This window comes from Corylus avellana, chromosome 1 (genome assembly GCF_965113065.1).
Source record: "Corylus avellana chromosome 1, dhCorAvel1.hap1.2, whole genome shotgun sequence".
Classification (NCBI taxonomy): Eukaryota; Viridiplantae; Streptophyta; class Magnoliopsida; order Fagales; family Betulaceae; genus Corylus; species Corylus avellana.
In genome coordinates, this window is record NC_142490.1 from 43,730,284 (window position 1) to 43,754,516 (window position 24,233).

The window sequence follows — 24,233 nt, forward strand, 5'->3', positions numbered from 1 at the left end:
GTGCGGTTCTGTTAAGCTTACTTTATCAGGAATCAAAACTTAAGTCTTTTTGTTTTTTTACTCAACCAGAAGTTTCCATTATTGATATGTACAATACTCTTTTGGTTTTCTTTAATCGTATTTGGTTACATTATTCGACAAAACCCTGTCCAGCTAGCATTGAAATTAAGTCAACTGCATAAACAAACACCATTAGATTATATGAGCGACAATAATAATGTTCTTCAGCTACAATCTTAAAAGCAGAATAGTTTTTTTTTTTTTTTTTCCAAAAAAAAGAAAAAAAAAAAAAAAAAAACTTGAACATAATTGGGAACACAAGATCTCTATATGTTATTAGCTTTTGTTATTGCCTTTCCCCAAATGGGCTGTAATCACCTAGAAGAGAAAGGTGAAAGAAAATCTAAGTGAGTACAATATCATAGATTCATGTAAGTTAATCATAACATGCAAAAGCAAAGAACGGTTTCAATGATCCCGACAGCGAGTCCAAAATTCCGGCAACAGGACCAGGGGGAGAGGCCGGAGCTTGTGGGGGGTGACACCTGTCCATGCCACCTGTAAGGCTAACTGTCTTTTCACGTACTAATAAAGTAATGTTTTGCATGGGGATTATGGTAATAGAAGTTTGACTAAAAAGGGCACGTGTCCACGTCCGATCGGTGTTGAAAAACCCCGGTGGGCACTACAAATAAAGGGCTTTGCTTTATTGACAATCATGGCGTGGTTCTTGTGCTGGTTTTTGTCACTTTTATCATCGCCATTTATTGCTTCAGTGTCAAACCAAAACCTAATATTAATTGCGTCAGCATTTGGGACACGTAGGCTCAATAATACAAAAGGTAGGTCCCGTTTATGGGCTTCGGGGATTGGTGGGGATACCGGTTGACCCGGTGTGGAGGAAGCTCTTATCCAGTTAGAAGGCATGCTGAGCTCCAACTCGCCGATAATTTTCATTGTCTCGACTCTTGAGCTCTGTGCAATGATACCTTAACAATGGAGTCAGTGCATAATTATCAGGACAATCATTGAGTGGAAGAACACTGTAGAATGAAAATGGCAGGGCTAGTGGGCCCGATTTATTGTTTTGACTCTTTCGGCTTTTTGGTACAATTCTTTAATTGCAACAATTTTCCTCGCAATCTTTGAACTTTGTTGTGTTATGGCCACTTTGTTACTCCATCGATGCCTCAAGGGACAATTACTGTAATACATTAAAGTATATATTCTAGAAATCTGAAATATATAATAGATGAATATTATGTGTAAACACACGATCTATTAAATATATAGCAATTGATCCGTATCAAAAAAAACATCTGAGAATGAGACTTGTTAAAGTTTGTGAATGAAATATTTGATTTAAAAATCTTTGGTATAAATATGAAGTTTGTAAAAAATATTTGAATATGATGCTTATAAAAATAAAAATAAAATAAAAAAATTATTTTTTTCCTAAAAATATGCGTTTTTAGGAAGAAAAATAAGTGTTGATCATCCAAGTTGAAATCTTATTAACAGTTTTTTATTTTTATTTTTTATGTAGTTGATGTTGTTAAAAGTAACGGTTAAGTGATTAAATTTACTTATTCCTATCAGCTTAAGCTTTTCAGATAACTGGTAATTTAACATGGTATCAGAGCCAAAGGTCATGGGATCGAACCTTGACTCCGTCAATTCACCTCTCATTTAATTAAATATTCCACCTGTTGGGCTTCACCTATTAAAAGAGAGTTTGAATCCACACGTGAGGGAGAGTGTTAAAAGTAATGGTTAAGTGATTAAATTTACCTCTTTCTATCAGTTTAAGCTTTTGGGATAACTGGTAATTTAATAGATATTATGTTCTCTTTATATATACCTTCTCAAAATTGATTTAACTATTAAAATTACCATTATATTTTCAAAATAGAGACTATATATGTTTTAAAGTTAGTTCAATGCTTGAAGAGTTTGAATATTGTGCTGTTATAAATACATGTAAGAATTCAAAATACAAGTGAAAATCATATGTATTTTGAGCATGTGTGAATTTAATAGAGAGAAAAAATCAACCAATTTGAAATAAATTAAACTTAATTTGTTAATTTCAAAATATTTGAACCCCGTGCCAGTTGAACATATATATATCACGTAAAAGCGCAGGGTGAGAAAAAAACAAATAAAAACAAAAGCTACGCTCGCTTTTGTTTCCTTAATCAGCTCTTGACAGCTCAAGCTCGGCTTTCTGACCGATCAATGGATGGCGCTCTCTCTTTCCCGTGGGCGGTTTTTTCTCCAGCTGACTGTCGACGGCTCAGGACACTACTGTCCGCGTCCCTTTGTGCAATTGGGACATATATGCATTCTCCACACGTCTCTAATATATTCCTACCACATTAAAATCGTGGTCATATATATATATATATACAGACAAGATCATTTGTCTCTTCCTAATGTTTTTTTTTGATTTTTGGACACATGGGACAACATCAATGCAACTGATGAGTTGCTCATTGAGGCACGTCTGTTGCTGGGGGTCGGTTGTAAAATGCGACTCTGGCTAGTTTCTTTGATTTTCCAATGCACAGTCCCAAACACTGATCAAATTACTATTACTTTGCTAAAGTCAATTTGAGATTTGTAACTTCCTTTTCTAAATAATTTTAAAAAGCTAGCTTCAATTATAATTATGATTATTCTTTTTGAAGATAACATTGATATGATTTGGTGGGATTAAGTTATTTCAAATAATTGTCCATCTCAGTGAGAGGCCCTAATTAAGGATTTTGTCTTTATAGGATAATAATTAATACTGACAGCTGTCACAGCTCATAGCAAGTGTGGTGAGCAAAAACATAAGACTGGCATATATTTTGGAGACTCTGTTTCACAAGCATTAATGCTAGCCATTCAAATATATATGATATTGATATTAATTATGTAACTCAAACCAACCAACTGAAAATCCCCACGCCATCTTAATACGCTCCATCGAATTGTGGCCTCTCAATCATGTAGAGTTTTGTGTACAAAGCAAATAGTCAACCCTACATAATATATATAATTATATAAACCCAAGAACAGCCAACTGATCTTCTTCTCTGTCTTCTACTCGTACGATTCGAAGGTATATCTCGTCACCGATTTTCTCCGTAAAAGCCCCACCATGCATGTAAGCCATACGATATCTCTACGTAAAAAAAAAAAAAAAAAAAAAAAAAAATTGTTTATTTATTGTGTACAAATTTATATATAGTGTGTACAAATATATATATCAGGCGCCAAAACTCTCTCTCTCTCTCTCTTGTTTAAGTCTCTCTCTCTCTCTTTTGTTTAAGTCTTTTTGTAGGGTTAGGTTGTGCCATCAAGTCGAAGTAGGCCTCTCTCTCTCTCTGTGTATGTCGTATAAGTCTTTTTGTAGGGTTAGGTTGTTCCATCGTGTTGAATAAAGACCGGCTGATTTTGCCTAGTTTAACTCTTTTCGTACGGTTATTTTGTCATCATGTACAATTAGGGCCGGCTGAATGTCATCCTGTACACTTAGGGCCGGCTGAAACCCTGGGCAAATTAGGCAATTGCTTAGAGCACTAGCAGCAGTTTTCATTTGATTTTATCTAAATTTAGGGTACAAAATTACTTTTTGCTTCTATATGAAAATATATTTCACAATAGTTTTCCTTACCTTTTTCTATACCATTAAAATATTATTTCTTTACAAAATATAAATTTTCTACTTACTCTCACTTTTTTTTTTTTTTTTCACAAAATTCCAATACAATTCCCAATTAAAGACAAAAAGATAAAAGAGGAAAAATAAATGTATTTATTAAAATAATGTATACGGAACCAAAAGTAGTTTCCTACACATTGAGAAACACTGTAACAACCCTTGGGGATTGGTTAAATGTAGGGAATATGATGTTAGTAGATTTTGTGGTTTTTTAAAAATTTTTCATAAACATAAGGAAGTGATTAGCATATAGGGCATCTGCTGCTAGTGCTCGAAGACCCCAATAAAATAAGGGGAATGCTAGGTGCTTTTATGGTGTTCTTAGTATCCTCTTAGTTGTAAAAAGTTTTCCTTATTTCTCTCACTTGAATTTTAGAAAATAATATCCACCCAAAAATAAAAGAACACTAAAAAAATACCTAGCATTTTTCATAAAATAATGACTCAAATAATAATAGTATATTTAAGTTACTTTTATTAAAAAAACAATTAAGGCCACAACCATGACAAAAAAGTTAGTGAATGTCAGAGCATCTACTCTTGCACGTTCTTCTCCCATCCTTTAAGTCTCCTCTTTTTTTTAAAAAAAATCTTGCATTAATGACACCCCTAAAGTAGTAACTAAACTCATAAAAATTATATGAACTTAAAATAAAACAACATGTCTAATTCATTAAAATAATTTTTAGAATAAAGTAAATTTTGTTTTCCGTGAATTAAATTCTATATAAAAATTAAGAACTATATGTAGTTTAACACATGTTATACGATGAAATTAATTTTGTTTTTCTCAAATTATATGTAGCAGAAATGAATTTTGCATCTCTTTTGGAAAAAATTAAGAAAAAAAGCGCGAGAAATGATTTTAAATTAAATATTTAATTACAAAAAAAGCCCCACCTAAATTTATCGCCTATGACTCAAAATTAATGGAGCCTTCATGTAGAACACACCAGTTTTGAGAGATTAATACATGACGTACGTGTGGAAAAATAGAGACAAGATTGTGGTATTATATATAAAAGGTACGACGGCTCGTCTTTGACTGGCCGACCATGAACAAAGACAGAGACCCATCGCTTTGTCTTCTCCGATCGATCCCTTTCCATCTACCGCCCAAAGAAAAAGCTCTTCAATGGTTTGAATAAGTAAACTCTTAAAGTGGGTTTATGTCGTCTTAGCCTGGTCGAGTTTCGATCTTTTCTTTTTGGTCTCGACTTTCTTGCAATTATATACTGTTTTTGTTTGAGATGACAATCTGTATGGAAAACGTTCACAAAGAAGACATTGAGAAATGGGTGCATCATGCATGTGACAATATTTCTTTTGAGGGGTGACAGCCTCATTGACTACGAATTGTTCTTTGGAGGCTTCTGCAGATTAAGAAATGATCAATTTTTCCAAGTAATAAGAAAGCTGGACTTGTTGGTGTCTCTTTTTGGAAGCAAAATACTTAATTTGCCAGTGTTTTTGAGACAGCTGTGTGGGTGAAAGTAGGCAGGACGTATCCGAAAAGGGTAACCTTAAATTGAGATATTCCTTATTTGGTTAGACTGTAAAACTTTGAGCATCCATTATATTTATTTAACTCATGGTATATGTATATGTATATATATATATATGATGCCCATTCCATTGTTTACAAGTGGCACATATTTGGTATCAAAAGGAAGATTATTTTAAACAGATTTCCTAATCAGGAAAACGACCTTAATGAGTGACAGAGCATTGATGTAAATCGATTTGAAAAATGTTTCTGAAAGGATTGTGCGTATCATATGATAATACAGGAATGACATTTTGATCAAATGGAATTGAAATCTAACAAATTGTTCAACATGGTAATCATTACCATTTCCTCTCAAACTCATACAACCACCTAAGTTTCATGATTATGATACCCCAGATCTTGTTGAATATATTTAATTTTCTAAAACGCTGTCTCTAATGACTGGATAATGCATCATACTATATTCTCATCTCACAATGGATGATCTGGGAGTTGGATTAGCTCTTAAAAACAGTAAAATTCAAGGGCTTATGGACAAACTATATATATATATATATATATAACATTACTCTGAATAAAGTAACCCATTTTGTTTCGCGGAGCATCATCACAAAATCTGGTAATTGAACCTATTTGGGATTAACTTCATGGCTGGACGATTAATATCCCATTTATTTGCCTAGTGGAGGCAACAAAAGTGCCGACAAAGGCGACCTCTTGCGTCAGTTTGACTTCTCTATAGGTCAAACAAAAACACTTGAAAAACATATCAGTGTTTTCACATTGCAAAATCTTCCATTGTCAACCTTCAAATATACTTAGCTAGTGGTCCAGAGGAGATCATGAACTCGATCTGTTTCAAATCGATATACTCTTCAACCTATTGACATAATTACTACAGCCTAATGATAGCTTAGGAACTCCTACTCGAAGAAAACAAGAGTCATCCCACAAAAATAGAAGAAAATAAGAGTCATTAAAGTACTAGTACCAGTGCGTATCTGATGATATTTAATAGTATGACTAATAATTTTTTATACAACTTGCGAATTTGACACCAACTCAACACAAATTAAATTAACAAATTATGGGTATAATATTCTTATATTTATAGCTCGGCATGCAAACATAAATTTCTATCTCTAATTTATAAGTCTAGTGGGTCATAGATGGTGAGGCGAACGTGAGATTTTATCCAAAGTCCTCGTGTAAAAGCTATGAATAAAATTTGAATGACCATATTTTAGCATGCATATAGTATAAACAATACCTGCAGCCAGACATGTTTATCATGTTTATCTGCAGACATGTCCAATTTTTCTTGTCACCATGTTCTGCCTCTGACTCGTGCGAATTAAACCCATTGGGCCGACGGTCTGCTAGCTGTACGTCGACGAGAACACAACCAAACTTTTTTCGGCGGAAGATGAAGTTCGGTTTCTGACCATCTGTTGTCACAATCAAGCGTCACCACAAGACCAACTAAGTCAAAATATATATGATTAGAAAAAAAAAAAAAAAAAAAAAAAAAAAAAAGTCAAAATATAATTAGGACATAATTAAATTGATTGTAAATATTGTTTATGGTTAAACCTAAAAATAGCAGCAAGATATGTACACCTGTCAATTCACGAAATTAGCCCTGATCCTATCGATGGATTAATACGTCTGTGGTTCAATGTACATGTCTTGATATTATTATTTGGAAAATGACTTCGGTTACTCACAGCATGGCCCATTGAACAGGCAAAGCAATGAAATAAATTAATGGAACATGGAAAAATAGACCATTTTCATGTGATATTATCGTGCCCACTCTTTTTTGTTTTTTGTTTTTTTCCTGGGACCATCAATACCATGTTTGGTAGGACTGTGATTTTACGAGTCAAAAGCGTATTTTTAAACAAAATCAAGTTGTAAGTTGAAAAATAATAGTTTGAAGAAAAAAAAATTGCAGTAAAAAGATTAAATCGCAATTTTACGTCAAGCATTTTTAAAAGTTATGTTTTCATTAACTGCGGTTTGAAATCTTTATTTTCTCAAATCGCATATTTTGAAATTACTAAATTAAACGGACACTTTAGTAAATGTTAAAATTGCAATCCATCCTAATAAATTAATAATGTCCAAGACAGTAAGAAATGTCATTTTTTTTTTGAACGAAAATCATAGGATTTCATTAATTAAAGATCACGAGCATCGAGCAGAGCAAAAAACTCTTACAACACAAAGTATAAAGTTCTACAAAAATCATAGCCATATATGCTATAAGGTTACAAAGCCATAGATACAAACAAGAATTTTTACAGGTGCTATCTATAACTTCAATATTCTGCTAACCCATATACAAATACAGTTAAAGAGACAGGTCGTGAGAGATAACCCCTCACACTTAATTATTCAGGCCGTGAAAAATAACCATTCACACCTAATTATTCCTCTTTACGCATGAGGGCAGATTTATAGAAAAAAAAAAAAACCTCTTATTCAAAACAAAAAAAACACAAACAAACAACTAGCAAACAGAAGCAGGGGCCGGAGAGGAGATGAACGACACAATACGGTGGAAGGTGGACAGACGCACAGCAGAGAGGCCGAAGTTCTTGATCTAGTTGAAGAACACCTAAAAATAAAAGAAGGGGAGGGAGGGTAAGAGCGGGGAGTAGAAGGGGAATGAGAGAGGAGGAAGGAGCAAAGATCCACTCCCTCCTCCTCTAAAAACTATTCTATGAGGAGAAGAGCAGAGAGACGGCTTCGGTAAGAAATGTCATTTAAGTATTCTTGTGATGCTTATTGCTTTGAAAATAAAATAAAGTGCTATGATTTTACTCTCGAGAGCTCTTATTGCTAGTTGAAATCAACATCCGAAACAGGGGATTATGATGATATTACTGGGCCATTTGCAAGGTTATTTTTGAAAGTCCATTAACAAAACATTCTATATATTTAGGCCCAAAAGTGAATACTAAAGCCTGGTGATAAGACATGTAAATTTCATTCACTAATCACCAGTAGCACGAAACGTGCCTGATCACTTCAAAAAAAAAAAGGGGGGGGGGGGACATGCTTGGCACATAGAGCATTTTGAGTGATAGTTTACCACGCTACCAAAAAAAATAAATAAATAAATAATAGGTTAAATTTGTACAATAAATTGTACTTTGTTTATGGCTAAAAACGCGTGATAAGGTAGTAAAAAGCATTTATAATAAATAATAATAATAATAATAAACATACGGGCCGGGGTGACCATGAGCCATCCTTCTATTGGGGGTGATCATTGAGCCACCCCATTCCCCCCGCAAAGGAGATGGACCGTGGTTCGCAGCCACCCCTACACGACTAGTCTGTTTATTTTTTTTGAAAAAAAAAAAAAATAATGTGAATGACATATTAGTATTTTTATTTTATTTTTTATTTGGAGAAAAAAAAAATTAGGGAAATAAAGGGAAGTCTTAGATTTGAAATCTTCGAAAACTTGGATCTTAAATTTGCCAAATTACAAAATTGAGAAAAACGAATGAGGGATCTGGATTTTTTTTTTTTCAAAAAAGTAAGTCTCTTATTAAGTATATGTCACAAATTTAATTGATTAATTATATTAATAGAATCTAGTTCAAATCCATAAGGTTAAACACGTTATATTATGTTCTTAATGTTTCAATATTAGTCGTATATCCCCCCCAAGTGGTATAAAACATAAAGGTGGTGTGAGGCATGATGGATGAAAATGATCTTTTATGGATGTTATGCACGCATAGATGATAGGTCTCTTTTGTAGTTGGAAATAGGGACAATGCATGAGCGCGAAAAAAAAAAAAAAAACTTGAAAATTTTGTTTTGGATAATGAGGAGAAATTTCATATGCACCATTACCATAGGATGACATGTCATCCTATTTAATTACCCGTACATTAACCTATAATATTTGTACGGGTAAATTCAAAATATTTGAGTTGTCCCACATTCAAAACACTAGATCAATCAAAAGATTTAGAAAACCTCAATCAATAAACGTAGGAGCTTATTCTCTTGCTAGTTGAAGTGATCACGAACGCGTATTCAAGTTGTCAAGACAAAAGATAAACATATATTTTAACTAATGTCTAATGGTTCCATAAACTCTTGCCCACCCACATACATCCATACAGGAGTGGGCAGTTTTACCCTTTACTGCTTATTGACCACTACTAACTAGGGATGATTGGTAGGTAGAAGAACAATATGATTATAACGATGTCAGGTCAAAAGGCGGAAGGGGATAAGGAGTGTTGAGTTTCCGACACACGACTCAATTTTGATATAAAAAAAAAAATATAACCCTTTCAAAATGTTGTTCATTTGAATTACTAAAATGGACACCATTTTGGTAGTGACATCGCAAATTGATGCTCTTCTAGATGTAACTGTAATCCTTGAAAAACATACGTACATTTACACTTTAAAGACTCTTCGTCTATAGATTTTAGAGATAAAGACGTCTTCAACTTCGGAGACCAATAACACAAAGACGTTGTTCTTTGTCTTTGAAGAACAATGTCATCGTTGTTCATATCTAGAGAACAACATCGTTGTTGTTTTGTCTTCTGAAATTTGAAGAAAGAGTTGAAAATACCCATCGATATATATAGAACAAAGTCGACAGTATCTTAGACTCTTTCAACCAACTCGGTGGCAAAAAAAAAAAAAAATCTTTTTGCCACAGACTACATTGACACCCAACCCCACATATTACCACCTATCATTTTTTTAATCTTACAATATGAGAGAATTTTAAAATCAAATAAGATATAGTTTTTTAGTTGATTAGAGAGAGAGAGAGTGATCAGCATTGGCCTATCAAATAATTAACCTTAAAATGAAGCCACTTAACTTGAGTGGGAGCAGGTTAATTAAAAGAAATGAAAGAGAATGTTAGAATATATTACTTTCTTTGTTTTTATTATCCCAAGTTTCTTGCTGGAGTTTGCTAGTGGTGGAAATGACTACTTAATTTCCTCTAGTCTTATTTGATTTTACTTTTCTGTTTGTTTATTTTTCTTCTTCCCTTTAGAGCTTTCGAAGTCGTGATGAAATCAATAGAAATATATTAATTCTGAAATCGTGTTTTTTCTTACATTATCTGGCCTTGTAAAAAGCAAGAAAATAATTGGCATTACAGTTTTCAACACATGCCCCCCATTAATCTGAACATAATTAATAAGGTCATTTCGGTCCATTTACGATTCCGGCGTCGATGTTGCACATCAACGTCAAAAAGTCCACCAGATGAAGACATCCACAACCGACGGTCATTGGCAATACAAACACGTGTCTCTTTGGCACTATGATTGTGGGCAAACATTGGTGATTGGTGCCCCCATTCATCAGGAACTCTTGCTACGTGTCACGCTCCCACATTCAATTTCGAAACGCTTGGATTGACTCGAATAATCCTGAGCAAAGAGTCAAAGACACACACCAGCTCGCTCCCCACGGTCTACAGCCTGCGTTCATGGCTCGGTCGTCCATAGAGCCACTGGTGGTCGAGAAAGTGATCGGAGATGTTCTCGACATGTTCACTCCGGCTGCCAATTTTACAGTCCATTACGCGTCCAGACAGGTCGCTAATGGCTGCGAAATCAAGCCCTCTGCCGCCGTCGATAGGCCCAGCGTCCAAATTCTTGGTCCTCGAGTCTCAACCACCTTCTATACTCTTGTACGTAGCCTTTCTTTCTTCTAGTTTCTTCACTTTTGCATGTTATATACATATGAAATCTATAATGATTAATGTTTAATAATAGGTTATGGTCGATCCTGATGCTCCTAGCCCAAGTGAACCAACATTGAGAGAGTGGCTCCATTGGTGATTTTTCTTTGAACCCTTTCTTTAATAGAGCTAAATATTGCAAGGATATAATTTAAATGTTGCTTAATTCATTCAGGATCGTTGTAGATATCCCAGAAGGGTCAGATGCCACCAAAGGTTTGCTCAGTACCCCACTAGGTTTTGGATTGTAGGGAAAGATACGTCACACGTGTAATATGATCATATTGTTATGTTTTGGATTGTAGGGAAAGAGTTGGTAGCGTACATGGGGCCTCGGCCACCGACAGGAATTCATCGGTACATATTTGTGCTGTTAAAGCAGAAGCATGCTGCAATGATGGTGGGGTGTCGAGCTCCAGACGGGCGTGGGAATTTTAGCACCCGAGAGTTTGCTGCTCAGTACGAGCTTGGCCCTCCGGTTGCGGCGGTGTATTTTAATTCACAGAAGGAACCCGCTACTAAAAAACGCTGATCATTCTGTTCGGTGTTTCATGTTGTTGTTTGATCATTCTGGTTTGGTTTGTGTAAGTTTCTTATTCGTATTGAGTTCTAATTTTTGGGTTGGATTACTATAAAATAGGCTATTATGTTCGAACCTAAATCCTCTCTATTTCATTTGAACGAGATATTATCCAATTAATTATAGTGGAGAGGTATTTTTGTCTTTTCTAATTCATTATGTTCTGAGTTCTTATGGTGGTAGCAAATTAACAATTGAATTATCTGAGGCTAAAATGAGCATAAGTTTTAGTAATCTTTTGTCGGTTGTGTTTGCAATTTTAAAGTGTTATTTAAAAGTGCACGTTTTGAAATATGATTTTAAAAACGCATTTAAGGAATTTATAAAATTATAATTTAGTCTTTAAAATTACAATTTAACCTTTAAAATTATGTTTAAAAAACAAGGCGCATCCAAATTTTTTGAAAACATATTTGTAAACAGTATATTATTTATAATTTAGTCTTAAAATCACACTTTTAATATAATAAATCATAGCTGCCAAATGCAATCTCGAACATGTTGAAACTTCCTGGTTCCTGCACTAATGCTCAAGCATTATTCTTTATATTAATTGCGTAGTTGGGCTGAATTCCAAAGCTCATCAAATGGAGTTGGTGTCCAACCTTCGGCTGTGGCCTAAACTGGCGGAACCAAACTAGATCGGGTCTAAATTTTGGGCTGGGCTGAGGCTGAGCCCCATGAAGTTAGCAACCCTGGATTCGCCTAGAACTTGAAGCAATGGGCTCTTTCGTAGCTACCAATTACTAACATAAAACGTTCCAAAAAGGTAGCTCAATCGACTATGAACTATGCCTCATGAAGTGGATGTCATTAGTTCGAATCCCCCCCCCCTCCTCTTGTGTAGACATGTCAAAAAAAAAAAAAAAAAAATTACTAACATAAAACGTGAGGAATTGATTGAAAAAAGAAAACAAGTGATCGGCAACCTTGCAACAGCGGTGGTTATTTGTGTTTGTGTGTAAGATTTGAGTCATGTTTGATTGGCAACCTTGCAATAGGGATAATTATTTGTATTTACGTGTTAGATTTGGGTTGTATTAAGACATGGATATAAGATTATATAAGTTAACCGTAATTATTTGTAGTTTGAAACCGATCAAACCCTTCGATCCTAAACAAAGCCCATTGCTTAATTCATTGGTGGTTTGAAAATACTGCTAATAAGATTGGTGAAGCATTGGGCTGGGCTTAAAGTGAGACTGAATTTGCTTGAACGAGTCCAACAGATCCTGCTCACAACCCAGTTAAAGTCCACTTGCCTAATAGTTGCATGTGGGTCCAAGCCCAGCCTTAAATGACTCTCTATGACTTGTAGTTGTAAGACAAGTATACAACCATCCAATTATAGTTTTGTACACCCCGGTTGTCTCCAACACTTTGAAGTCCATCTCTAATGTCATCTGGACGCATCTCCAACCTTGGAAAGCTTCTTCATTTGGTCAATCTAATTGGCTTCCTTCTCCTACAGGTTCTATGAAGATTAACTTTGATGTTGCTACTAATGCTTATTTTTTAGTCACTGCTGCTGTCCTAAGCAACTCTTTGGGTGATATCATCTCAGCATTCACCAAAAAATTGCTTTACACTGACGTGAATAAGGGAGAATCCATGGCTGCTCTTATAGGGATTGATCTTGCTATCTTACAACGCTGCAACAATTTGTTGAGTGAGGGTGATTCTTTGGTTTCCATCTTAACTATTAACAATCAGAATCTCTTCACCGAATGGACCATTGCTACAATTATTACCGACATTCAATTGAAACTTCAGCATTTTCAAGTTTGAAATGCTACAAAAGTTTTTAGAAGTGCAAACTTTTGTGCGCACCATCTCGCCAAGTGGGCCGCTACCAACCTTGTGTTTGATAGCATTTCCAATTCCTTTTTCATCTTATCTTCGATTAGAATTAATAGTGGGAAAGATCCCATATGTAACCCTTCCCTTTTGTTTGTCTTTGCTTAAAAAAAAAAAAAAAAAAAAAAAAATTATAGTTTTGTACACAATTGGTTTTCTTTGTAGTACATCTTATCTCCTAATTGACTTGTAGTTCTCTAGTACTCTTTTATTTGAACACCATTCAGCACAACACAGTAGTAGTGGAGACGGAAAGGATAATAGGTCTCAATAATTTGCCATAAACAGCCCATCGGGTTCCAAATATAACAGATTAGGATGGGCTTTATCGGGTAATACTCAGGTCCAACCTACTAAATTTCAGACCACCCGGTCGAAACAGGTAAAACTTTCTCGAATTGAATGTTTTAAAGCATGGATTCATATCTTAGAACGAAGTTCAACTTGTGAGTAAACTCGTTGAAGGATTAGCATTTAATATTGGGCATTTCCTCCGAATTGAAAAAATTGCCATGTGTTTAACATGTAAGAAACAAGTAATTTTTTAATAGCATGTGAAAAACACTTCATATATATATATATTAGAATTAAACATACACACATATATATAATTCTATTAAGCACGTAAAAAAGGTCATGACTTTTTTTATTGATTGTGTTGGAGTTGCTTTAAAGGTCAATATTCTAGGCATGCAAGAGCGGTGTTGCCATCTCTTGCTCCATCCAAAGATGCAAGAGTGGATTCCTCAACTAACCAAGTCTCCCATTGATCGAGTTGCTTCCCAGGCATACTGGGTTTCTCGCCGTCCAATACAACTGATGACGTTTTAGTTGTATAAGCTTCTGCTCCTAGACATACCCGTATGCATGCATTGTAAGACATTCTTGATGATGGGATCAATTTGCCTACTTAACCATGTTGCGAGTCTAGGATGGCGTATATAACGAAGAAAAGAAAAAAAAAAAATGCAAAATCAGTTTGTGTTTTCATCCATTTGCAATTAACTCTATGGAGTATAATAATTAGATGAACTGGTATTGCATTTTTCTCAAATAAGAATCAAGAAGTTGCCTTCCACAATTATCCTTATTATGTTAAGCGCTAAAACTTGTATGATCACCAGGAGGACAGCCTCTGCTTCTCTTCAACAGTAGGGTTGCCTGGAGGGGTTTTTGTCTGTCCACCCATGGAGAACCACATCTAAGTTTATCTTCAAAGAGATTCTTCTGGCTCTATGTTATTTAACCCCTCTTCCAGATTTGAACCCATCCCACGATTTTATTAAGGGTTTTTACTAGAAGAGAAATTATGGATATGCTAGACCTCCGGCAGCTTCAACCTCAAGCAAATATGAAGCTCTCTCTCTACCTGTTATGTTTTCCATATTATCTACGACAAACAACACATCACAATTGTAACGCAAACCAGTAAATGGTAATTACAAATTTCAAAAAGGCACCTAAAATTCAAAGAATACCACATTTACAAACATGAAGTGGATACTCCATATTTTTATTTTATTTTGACAAATCTTGCTAATTTTGATGCGCTCGAGGCAAAATCAACCAATTGATACAAATGGATGCCGTGGAGATGAACATAGAAGCAGAGGAGGCATAATAGTAGAGGCACTTACGTGGTGCATGTAAGCTCACGGATTTCTTTGATAGCAGCACTAATACTATGAAGGGCCATTTTCTTCACCTGTTTTCAGAACAAAGTTAAGGCCATTTTTCTATCATTGATCGAGATAAAGGGAAATGTATGAGTAATTTAGATTCTAAGGAAGTCTACCTCTAGCTTGTCTACTTTTGCTTTATGGTCATCCGGAAGCAGCCGGACTTCATCACTCAACTGGATGCACTCAGCAACATTTTCAGGGGAGACAAAGTCCAATACCACATGGACGCAAGACTGCAGATGAAAATAAATGTAATATACGAGATTATGGTGGGGCATCATAAATAATCTCTCTTTCTAAATTCAACCAAGAAACTGAAAAATATTCAAGTTTCAGATCAACTAATCAGTTATCACAATATGCCAAAGGCCTAAAAGTCGAGAATCGAAATCAGAATAAACAGACATCATTTATCAATCAGATATTTACTCAAATGTGAGACTATTAATAATGTTTCTTCATTTTAGCAGGTTCCTGTTAAAAATGAAATAACAAAATAAGCATACAGAGAAGATTTCATATTTTTGTAGCCGAAAAAATAAAGAAAAAGGAAAAGGAGTGCTAAAATCATCCTGACGTTTTCCTCAATATTAAAAACTGATGTAATATCACACACAAGTTTGTCAATTATATGCATAAAAATGGTGATTTATGCTTAGTAAGAAGGTTTCTAGTTATTCAAACCCTAAAGAATGATCACAATTCAAAAGATAATTGTAAATAGTAGATTTCAAAATTGTAGAATATCTAACCTTAGGATTCCTTATCTGGTATGGACATCCAGCAGGAATGATGACAGCTTCCCCAACACGTTGCTCAAAAGTCCATGGTTCAATTTCTGATAGTAGTGAGAGAGGTGGTTTATTCAGTTATTCTTCATTGAAAGAAATGATGAAACCAAGGAAATAATACTTACCAAACTCCTCCTTAAGTCTCATTTTATGGGTCGTGTCAAGAAAGACACACTGATCAAGAATTGGATGAACCACCTGCAAAAGAGCACAAGTGAATGAGCATCAACTCTGATCTGCTAATAGAATATTTTTTCTTTTACTGGACTTACATGATTATGAAAGCCATACATATGGCTGAACTCAATAGAATGCCTCTGGAGATACTCTATAAGCTTTGGAACATCTTGTCTACGAAAGACATCCCATTGGGCACCAGAGGACTCAGAGAGTACTCTCTTTGCATGAGAATTGGAGCTTTGAATGTGATCCACAGAATTTCTATGATCTGATGCATGGGAGCTCGGTACAGGTCCATGGCAAGGTAAAGAGGCTTCAGAATCAGAATCATATCTCCCATCATGGGACATGTTACTATTTTTAGGACTCCTTGCAGCAGAATAGCAAGATATTCTAGCAACTCTCTTGCGTATGTGCATTTCTTCTCTTGTCACATTCCGCAATCCTGCATCTTCATTGTTTTCACCATTTAATGATGATTTTCCATTTACTTTATTTGCTGCTGTTTGATCAGTAGTAATCTTGGAAGACTCACTACTTTGGCATTGAGCCTTGTGCTTTTTCAGTAACTTTCTTATTTTTGTAAGCTGTTCTGTAGAGATAGGGGCATCTGTTGTATGTGCCAAAATATTCACCTGGGATAAACAAGTAAATGGCACAGATCACTCACACGTTGGCCTATCTCTATATACCATAATAGATGAAAGAATGACCATCAATGCATATATTCAGAAGGTGTGCTAAAAGGGTGCTGAATAAAAATTGAAGGGACAAGAGATGAAGATGCTTCCATTCTAGAATAACACCAGCCGATTGCTAAAGAGTTTGATGCCTTTGTTTCAAAAGAACACATACTAACAGAAATTTGGATGCTTTTATGAAGGATTGGCTAAGTGGGTTTTAATGAGTACCCTTCTAAGAACTTTAGGGATTACACATGAATAAAAAATTTAGGGATTCTTGAACAATTGATTACATGTCCTTTAGGATAATGATAATGCCATCACTGAACACTTCATGGCTTGATTACATAACGCATTGGGCATGGTTGCATATACATATCGCGGGGAGCATACAGAAGGAATAAGGGAGTTCATAACAAGGAGCATGCATGTTTTAGATGATGCTTTTTCTCAAAAGGATGAGAATTTTGAACTAAAATACTTTGATCACCATCTACATACCACACATTCATATATTTGCTAAATTGCATCATTCTACCTGATATCACCAAAATGTGATTATCAAAAAATTACTTTTTTCTTTTGGGGGAAGGGTCGTAAGTGTTGATTTAGTTATAACAAAGCATTTCTTTTTTCAAATAGGTAATAGGATGTTTTTGACAAAAAACAAAGTGCTTGAATACGAACTTTAAGAGATATTCAAATTGAAATGGGAGAAAGAACTAGGCATACCACATCATAGGAGTCATAACATAGTTTTGTCACAGAATCAGCCCATACAAGTTCATCCTTACAGCCGTATGATATATAGACACAAGGACCTAGGTCAGGCTTCGGGATTTCCTCTGGCAACTTTGCAGCTAAATTTAGAAGACCAGACCTGGGATTCATGTATTCTTGAAGTGGTAGAGAGTGGATTAGTTCAGCATAATGAGCCGGAAACTGTTCTTGGAACAATTGGGAAGACAGCCAACCCTTCAATTTAAACATCTCATTACACGTATTTGTTTGTGTCCGCCCATTCAGAGAACCCATAAAATACTGCCTGATACCAATTTCTACCTGACATAGTAGAATCAGGATACGCAAAGCATAAGATTACAAAAACCGTGGATAAGAGTTAAGAGAAATGGACTGTGATATGATACTATAATATTAAAGTAATTCAAAACAACACTTTGAACAAGAGTGAACAGAAAATGACTGTTATGAACCTATAACATTAAAATAAATGCAAGAAAGCATATCACATGGTAACTTGGCACATGTTATAGTGGAAATAGACCAACCTCACACCAATCCAAGCAATTGGTAGCTTCAAGTAAATCCTTTTTATTCTCATATCTTGCAATGCTCCTCTCAAGATAAGTGCAGAACATGACTACTGGATCCCAACTCAAATTTGGTGTAGTCTGAAGCACACTTCGAACTACTACAGGATGGCCTTTACCCCAATGCTTCTGAAAGTGTTCAAGCTTATCACCATGAACGTCCCAAAGTTTGGGGTAATACAAATAGTTATCATTTGAATCTTCTCTTATGGCCGCTTCTTGCAAATGCTCAATTCCATCAGCTTTATGATCCAGGTCAAGGCATAGTGAGCAGCATGAAGATGTATCAAAAACTTCTGGAAACTCATAGCTGCAAACTATTTCTTCTGCACTTACTTCCAACTCTTTAATCCAACTCAAGGGAAAAACACATCTCAAATCAAGGAGACTATCACCACACCCGCCAAATTCCGAGGGTGGACAATATATCCTGCCAATATCATTACAAGCTTTCCAGTCAGATAGTGATGCAGGTGAGGCAAGGTATGTGCCAGAATTTTTCTTAGGCAACTTCTTTTGTAAACGTTGCTTGTCACCAGATTTACAAGGTTTCCTCCTATTTGAGTACTTTGAGATAGATGTGTCAGTACTTCCAGGGAAGCTCCCTGGACAAAAATCCCGACAGCAACTTAAGCAAAGAATATATGAACAATGTGGACAGCTTCTATGGAGATCCACAATTGAAGTTCTGCAGTTATTGCTGTGCCAAGAGTCATGTCATGCAAAAGACAGGCAACAAAAGACAATTAATTAAATATTATTAATGTCACCAAAAGTTACAAGCAGAACATAACATACCAGCAATGTTTCTCATTGCAACCAAATTCAGCCTGCTTGATGTGAACTTCAGATGGTTTCTTCCCTGTTACACAGAGAGACATCAAAAACTCGCCCACTATAAACCACAGGGTGATGCACAAACCAACAATAAGAGGAGAATCATCACCACTACCTTTTGTTATTGCCTCTGTTTCAAGTTCCACACTTTGGTCTTGGTTTATTCTCTTTAATACAGGAAGAAGCATACAGATCATATAATGGAAACGTAATATTTTTTCAACTTTATTGTTCTCGCCCAAAGAATCCTGAAACAAGGCACATGCATAAATTGAAGCATCAGATTCAATATTATGTCAAGCGTGCTTAATAGAAATATCATTCAACTTTGATGTCAGACCTTACTTTCACTGTCTTTAGATTGATTAGCCGAACAGTCCTTACAGGTGCAAGTTCCACGACAGACTGGACAGTCCATCTTAACTTCTTGCGTATCAAAATACCTAAGTGAAATCAAAAGGTTCAATACTCTAAAAATAAGTTTAGATAATGGAGCTAAGGAGCAGAAAGATGTTTCACTCTTGTATCAACGAAGAACTATAGTAGTTTGAAAGAAAGCACAGGAGGAACTCCGGTGCATGGATGGTAAATGAAATTGCCACTCCATTTTGTTATTAGTCTAGGTTATTATGTTCTGTACAACAGATTTTTAGATATTCACTCCTCTTAGCTTAGTTTTGAATAGGGGGCTGTTCTAAAAAGTTCTTCCTCTCGGCTTATGAGTTGGTATAGGCTGATGTCTCATGCTGCATTCACAAGCGAAAATGCATCATGACTTTCCTTGAGAAACAATGTTATGAGAAAATCGTTTCAAGCTTCATAGGGAAAAGAAATAAAAGAGAAGTTTCATCTATAGGAAACAAAATTATCTCACAAAACCATGTTTGTTAGAACTGTGACATATACCAGTGGATAAGGAAATAGGAGACTGTTTTTTTCAGTGAGTGATAGGATGATGTATTACTCTAGTGGCTAGCATAAATTCTTTATGCCTTATCATTAGAACATGCTTCTCAATTCTGATCTCAACACTGCACTACTTATTAAACTTTCGTTTTCAACATACACTAGCAAAATTGACTTGCTTCTGAAAAGGTATTCAATAAACATGCACATTATTCAACACACAATCATATTGACGGAAGGAGACAGCAATGTAGCAAGAAATTCAACATTAAAAAAGAGTGAATCGAACAAACCGTTCTTTGACACAATCCGAGCAGAAAAACTCTTTCTGACAACTTGAACACTTGATAAGACTCAAAGAACCACTTCTTTGACACCAATGGCATCTCTTCCTCCTTCCCCTCCTCAATTTAGTCACATTCCGCCCGCACGGCACAAGCTATATCACACAAGCAATAAATCAAACAGAAACAAATCAATCGTTCAATAAAGCGTCAAAACACACAGAACCGCATTTAGCACCTGCATTGTGCCAATTGGTAGTGGCTCGATGTTCTTTGACCGAAAACGCCGCCGCCTAACCATGCCTGCATCTACCCCGACTTTCACATGGCAATTAGCACCTACATTGCCGAAATTCCGTGGTGAAGGTGACTGTGCCGGTGATATCGCCATCACACCATTAGGCAACTGTCTCGTCAACTCCTCTTCTTCACTATTCTCCTCCTCCTCCTCTTCCTCCATATCCATCTCATCGTTCCTGGTCTTCCTTTTCTTCTTCTTCGCTGCCGAAGCCGAATCGCTCGTCTTCTTTTTTGTCTCCTTCTTCTTCTTCTCCAAGTCTCTCGTGAGCACCATTCTGATCAGCTCCAACTGTAAATTCCCTTTCTTCAGCTTCATCTTCCGCAATGCATCGTCCACCGCTTCCGTGGAAAACCTCGTCGATTTCTTCCGCTTCATCGGCTTCGACAACAGATTCTTCTTCGTACCTGCTTTCTGTGCCCTAATTTCGAGCTCCGCCTCTTTGTTCAGCGCTTTCTTGCTCGGCTTCCTCTGGAGTTTCAGCGATTCCGGGACCTTCTCCTTGAACTGCCGGTGACGGCCCTGGAGATAGTGAATCTCGCAAAGCTTCATGTCGTCCATGACTCTCCGCTTGCACCGCCATTGCCGACCGTCCGTACGGCTGCACCGTAGATGGTCCGGCAGAGCCTCCTCTGCCTCCATTGCGAAAATTCCCCTTCCCTTAATTTCCCGGAAAATTGAATTTTCCCCAGAAAATTTGCTGAGAGTGAGACCCGAGACGTGGCTGTGATGTTTAGACAAAGAAAAAGGGTTTTTCTTTTTTCCTTTATTTTCCCCCTTTTCCTCTGTTTCTTCAGAGAGTATTTATTGGGAGTAAGTAGATGGCATATTCCGTAATTAAAGGGAAAGGGAGAGTCCAATTAGGTCTCGAACTCTTCGATTTGGTCACAAGTGGGATCAAGATAATTGCCAAGAATCAGTGACTGTTCGATTTTGTAGCAGATTTTTAATTCTGACAGCAATTGGATTGGTCTCTTGAATGAAAGCACACCTTTGTGTGCAGACAATTCTATCAAATTTCATTGGTGACTTGTAATCACAGCAATTATACGGCAAATTTTTCTTCATTATTGTTTATATTTGATGGTCCCCTTTCGGTTCATTTTCATGTGGGGAATGAAAGCAAATGGCGTATGCACTAAATTTTTTTTGACAATTCTTCTTCACATTGCTCACTGTTTATCTGCATTATTGTACTAAAGTTATTTGTGCAGAATTTCCAATAAGAGGAAGAGGATTTTGCTGCATATTTCTTGCCAAAGCCATTAGAAGTACTGTCCAACTTTAGTGTTCTGAAAGCTTGTCATTTCCATGTATTGTGCATGGTGAAAGAAAATTATTCGTCAATGGGTGCATGCTACCCTACCCGAGATTTGTTGTATCGGGTTGTTACGATCTTAAGGGTTAAGGGTTTGCTGCTCGTTTGAGCGTAGCCAAATTAATTGTGATGTTGGGCTGTATTGTTATAAAATTTACTCAATTTAGTAGATTACTTTTGCAGGCCTGTGAACATAGTAAAGGGCTTGGCTAGTTGGCTGCAATGCAGCAGTCCATGAATAGTAGTTCTTCTGTGAGATCCCTTATCAGTTGACCTTTTAACAATTTGTTTTCTTGTTTGTCCAACTGACATTACACGTAAACTGACATTTTTAAGGTGTACAGTTTAATGTTGGACCTGTTGTTTGAACATTTTTCTACTTGACACGAAAGTTATCTAGATAAAAGGCCCATGAGTTGCATGCGGCTGTCGATAATAGGGTTGGCTTTGAATGAGATGTGCTGCATTGGGTTCAAAGTTTTGTGTCAATCTCAATTGAATATTACTGCTGCTTAATAATTTATTGCAAATTAAAGTTATGATATTATATATGTTTATGAGTGAAATGCTATAGATTTCTTCCAATTCCATTTATTTAAAAGAAAAAAAAATCATTAATTGTAGTATATTTTGATAATATGAAATTACTGCTTTGACACAAAACAAAGTGACAGTGAGCAGAGCAATAAATAGAAAGGATTGTACTGTGTTTTAGCAAATCTGTTTCTCGAGAAGCTCAATCAACTCATATAGCATTGTAAATATCATTTATTTCTCATGATAAATTCAATATGGTCAAACACCCGTTCCTTAATTTAGGGGAATAAGATTCTCATCTCATAGATGAGATTTTATTTTGTTGCATTTAATGGTATATATGATGCCACGTCGTGTTCGAATGAGGACAATTTTGTAGCTCCAGACTTCTTGGTTCATGACCAATTCATCATCTTCTGAGAAATGAATAGACATTCTTGAAAACTTGCTTGTTTGTGTCTATTTCCTGCAAAATGGGATATTGAAAATGCTACAAGGAAGCCAATCAACAACTTAATTCTTCAAGATTTGTTCTTCCCAAACAAGTAATGGGGCATCAAAAACCAAACAATTAGTGAAAGAAACAGATCTAGAAAGAACCTGTCTTGTTACGTTCTGTTCTCCGGTGGCAATGTCCCATATAGAAACATGATTGGGTGCAGCGCTAACGAAGCTGTCCCATAAACGACACTAGGATTGACAGGACCTTTCATCAACGCTGCACTCAATGATGTTTCTCAATCTGGGAGTCTCCCATACTTCCTCCAGGCTCCAATTGCATTGGATCCAAGCATCTTGGCCCAATATATATATGTAAATAAGCCGGTAGATCGTGTTTATAGTACACGGAGTTGTCTCGATTTGTACTACCATTTTACTTTTGCCAGATTCAGAGCTTGTGATGCTGTCCATAAAGGCTGCTGGACGAAAATATATTAAAATGCTTTATTGAGATGAGATTTGTACTTGTTAATTGTACTGGAAAATATATATATCTTGTACTACCTTTCTTCCCAAACCCTCCAAAGTCCAACCATCTCTTTCTTTTCTGGTATACCAAAATATTTTATTCCTTTTCTTTTTCTTTTTTTTTTTTCCTGTCAATTTGCCTAGCTAGCTAGTCTTCTCCATCCTCAAGTCTTTACCTCCCACATTGATTTCGGCGTTGACAGTTTCATGTGACAGTTGCTTAGAAGGGGACCCTTTGATTGGTGGGTGGATCCCTACAATTAAATGCATAATTTTCAATTATACCTTATTATGTAATCTTTACTTGTCACCCTCAGTTGATCCGGTTTCTTCCTCAATAGTATATATAAGAGTTAACATGTCATAGATTACAAAAGAATAATGTTATTTTTTACTCTCATTACGCATCCTATAATACGATGTGTTTTAAGTAACTTTCTTTTTATTTTTTTAAGTAATTGACATAAAAAATCATTCTAAAAACGCGTTATGTTAACTGATATGAAATGAATGTGAAAAGTAGCATTGCTCATTACAAAAGCAAAGTCAAAATAGAAAGAGTGGTAACCTTTACATATAGAGAGGGAACGAGAAGAAACCTATAGATAGTGAGAGATCTCTTGATCTCTTGCCTTGCGTTAATGGCACTGGTTTTGTTCTTTGTAATTTTTTTTAGACACGGGATGCTTTTTGTTTTTTATTTTACAGAAACAAAAACCTTGCAATCCATTGAAGCCCCAAAATGTAATCAAGTACTTTTTGGAAAACGTTTAAAGCAAAATTATATGAAAAGGGCATGATCTAAACTCACTTTTACTTTACAGAAAGTCCAAAGAGACCCTTATTTCCTTTAGCTACACGTCTTAATTACTACCAAATTATTGTCAAAACTAGTTTGGTTGTAAGTTTAAGTTAATTTGCCAAGTTGATTCTTAAGTTAGAGTCCAAATCTTGCTGAAAGCTGAAGATCAAAAGCCACGGTTGGGCGAATTTCAATTACCATAAGTCA

At 35.8% G+C, this 24,233-nt stretch overlaps 2 protein-coding genes across 4 annotated transcripts; one reads left to right on the top strand and one right to left on the bottom strand.

The window, feature by feature from the left end:
* The first annotated feature begins 10,680 nt into the window (after positions 1–10,680).
* Positions 10,681–11,603, top strand: LOC132172702 (protein MOTHER of FT and TFL1-like). The gene is made up of 4 exons (XM_059584254.1): positions 10,681–10,920; positions 11,006–11,067; positions 11,147–11,187; positions 11,277–11,603. The coding sequence occupies exons 1-4, from the start codon at positions 10,717–10,719 to the stop codon at positions 11,501–11,503; spliced, it is 534 nt and encodes a 177-aa protein (XP_059440237.1). The 5' UTR covers positions 10,681–10,716; the 3' UTR covers positions 11,504–11,603.
* A 2,844-nt stretch (positions 11,604–14,447) lies between these two features.
* B160 (protein) lies at positions 14,448–21,194 on the bottom strand. 3 transcript variants are annotated; one of them, XM_059581582.2, is made up of 13 exons: positions 20,341–21,194; positions 20,112–20,257; positions 19,253–19,355; positions 19,028–19,160; positions 18,874–18,937; positions 18,034–18,775; positions 17,477–17,806; positions 16,154–16,696; positions 16,007–16,079; positions 15,843–15,928; positions 15,204–15,323; positions 15,046–15,113; positions 14,448–14,777 (listed from the first exon to the last, which is right to left on the bottom strand). In XM_059581582.2, the coding sequence occupies exons 1-13, from the start codon at positions 21,040–21,042 to the stop codon at positions 14,774–14,776; spliced, it is 3,114 nt and encodes a 1,037-aa protein (XP_059437565.2). In that variant the 5' UTR covers positions 21,043–21,194; the 3' UTR covers positions 14,448–14,773. The 3 variants fall into 3 exon arrangements, with proteins under 3 accessions (XP_059437565.2, XP_059437564.2, XP_059437563.2); XM_059581581.2 differs by having other exon boundaries at positions 14,448–14,798; XM_059581580.2 differs by lacking the exon at positions 14,448–14,777 and having other exon boundaries at positions 14,822–15,113; positions 20,341–21,186.
* Positions 21,195–24,233: the final 3,039 nt, after the last annotated feature.

Coding starts and splice junctions, on each gene's coding strand:
- B160 (XM_059581582.2), bottom strand. CDS start 21,042: ATGGAGGCAGAGGAGGCTCTGCCGGACCATCTACGGTGCAGCCGTACG. Junction 17,807..18,033: donor ATTGCTTGGATTGGTGTGAG/GTTGGTCTATTT, acceptor CTACTATGTCAG/GTAGAAATTGGTATCAGGCA. Junction 15,114..15,203: donor CAAAAGTAGACAAGCTAGAG/GTAGACTTCCTT, acceptor TTCTGAAAACAG/GTGAAGAAAATGGCCCTTCA.
- LOC132172702 (XM_059584254.1), top strand. CDS start 10,717: ATGGCTCGGTCGTCCATAGAGCCACTGGTGGTCGAGAAAGTGATCGGA. Junction 10,921..11,005: donor CAACCACCTTCTATACTCTT/GTACGTAGCCTT, acceptor GTTTAATAATAG/GTTATGGTCGATCCTGATGC. Junction 11,068..11,146: donor TTGAGAGAGTGGCTCCATTG/GTGATTTTTCTT, acceptor TAATTCATTCAG/GATCGTTGTAGATATCCCAG.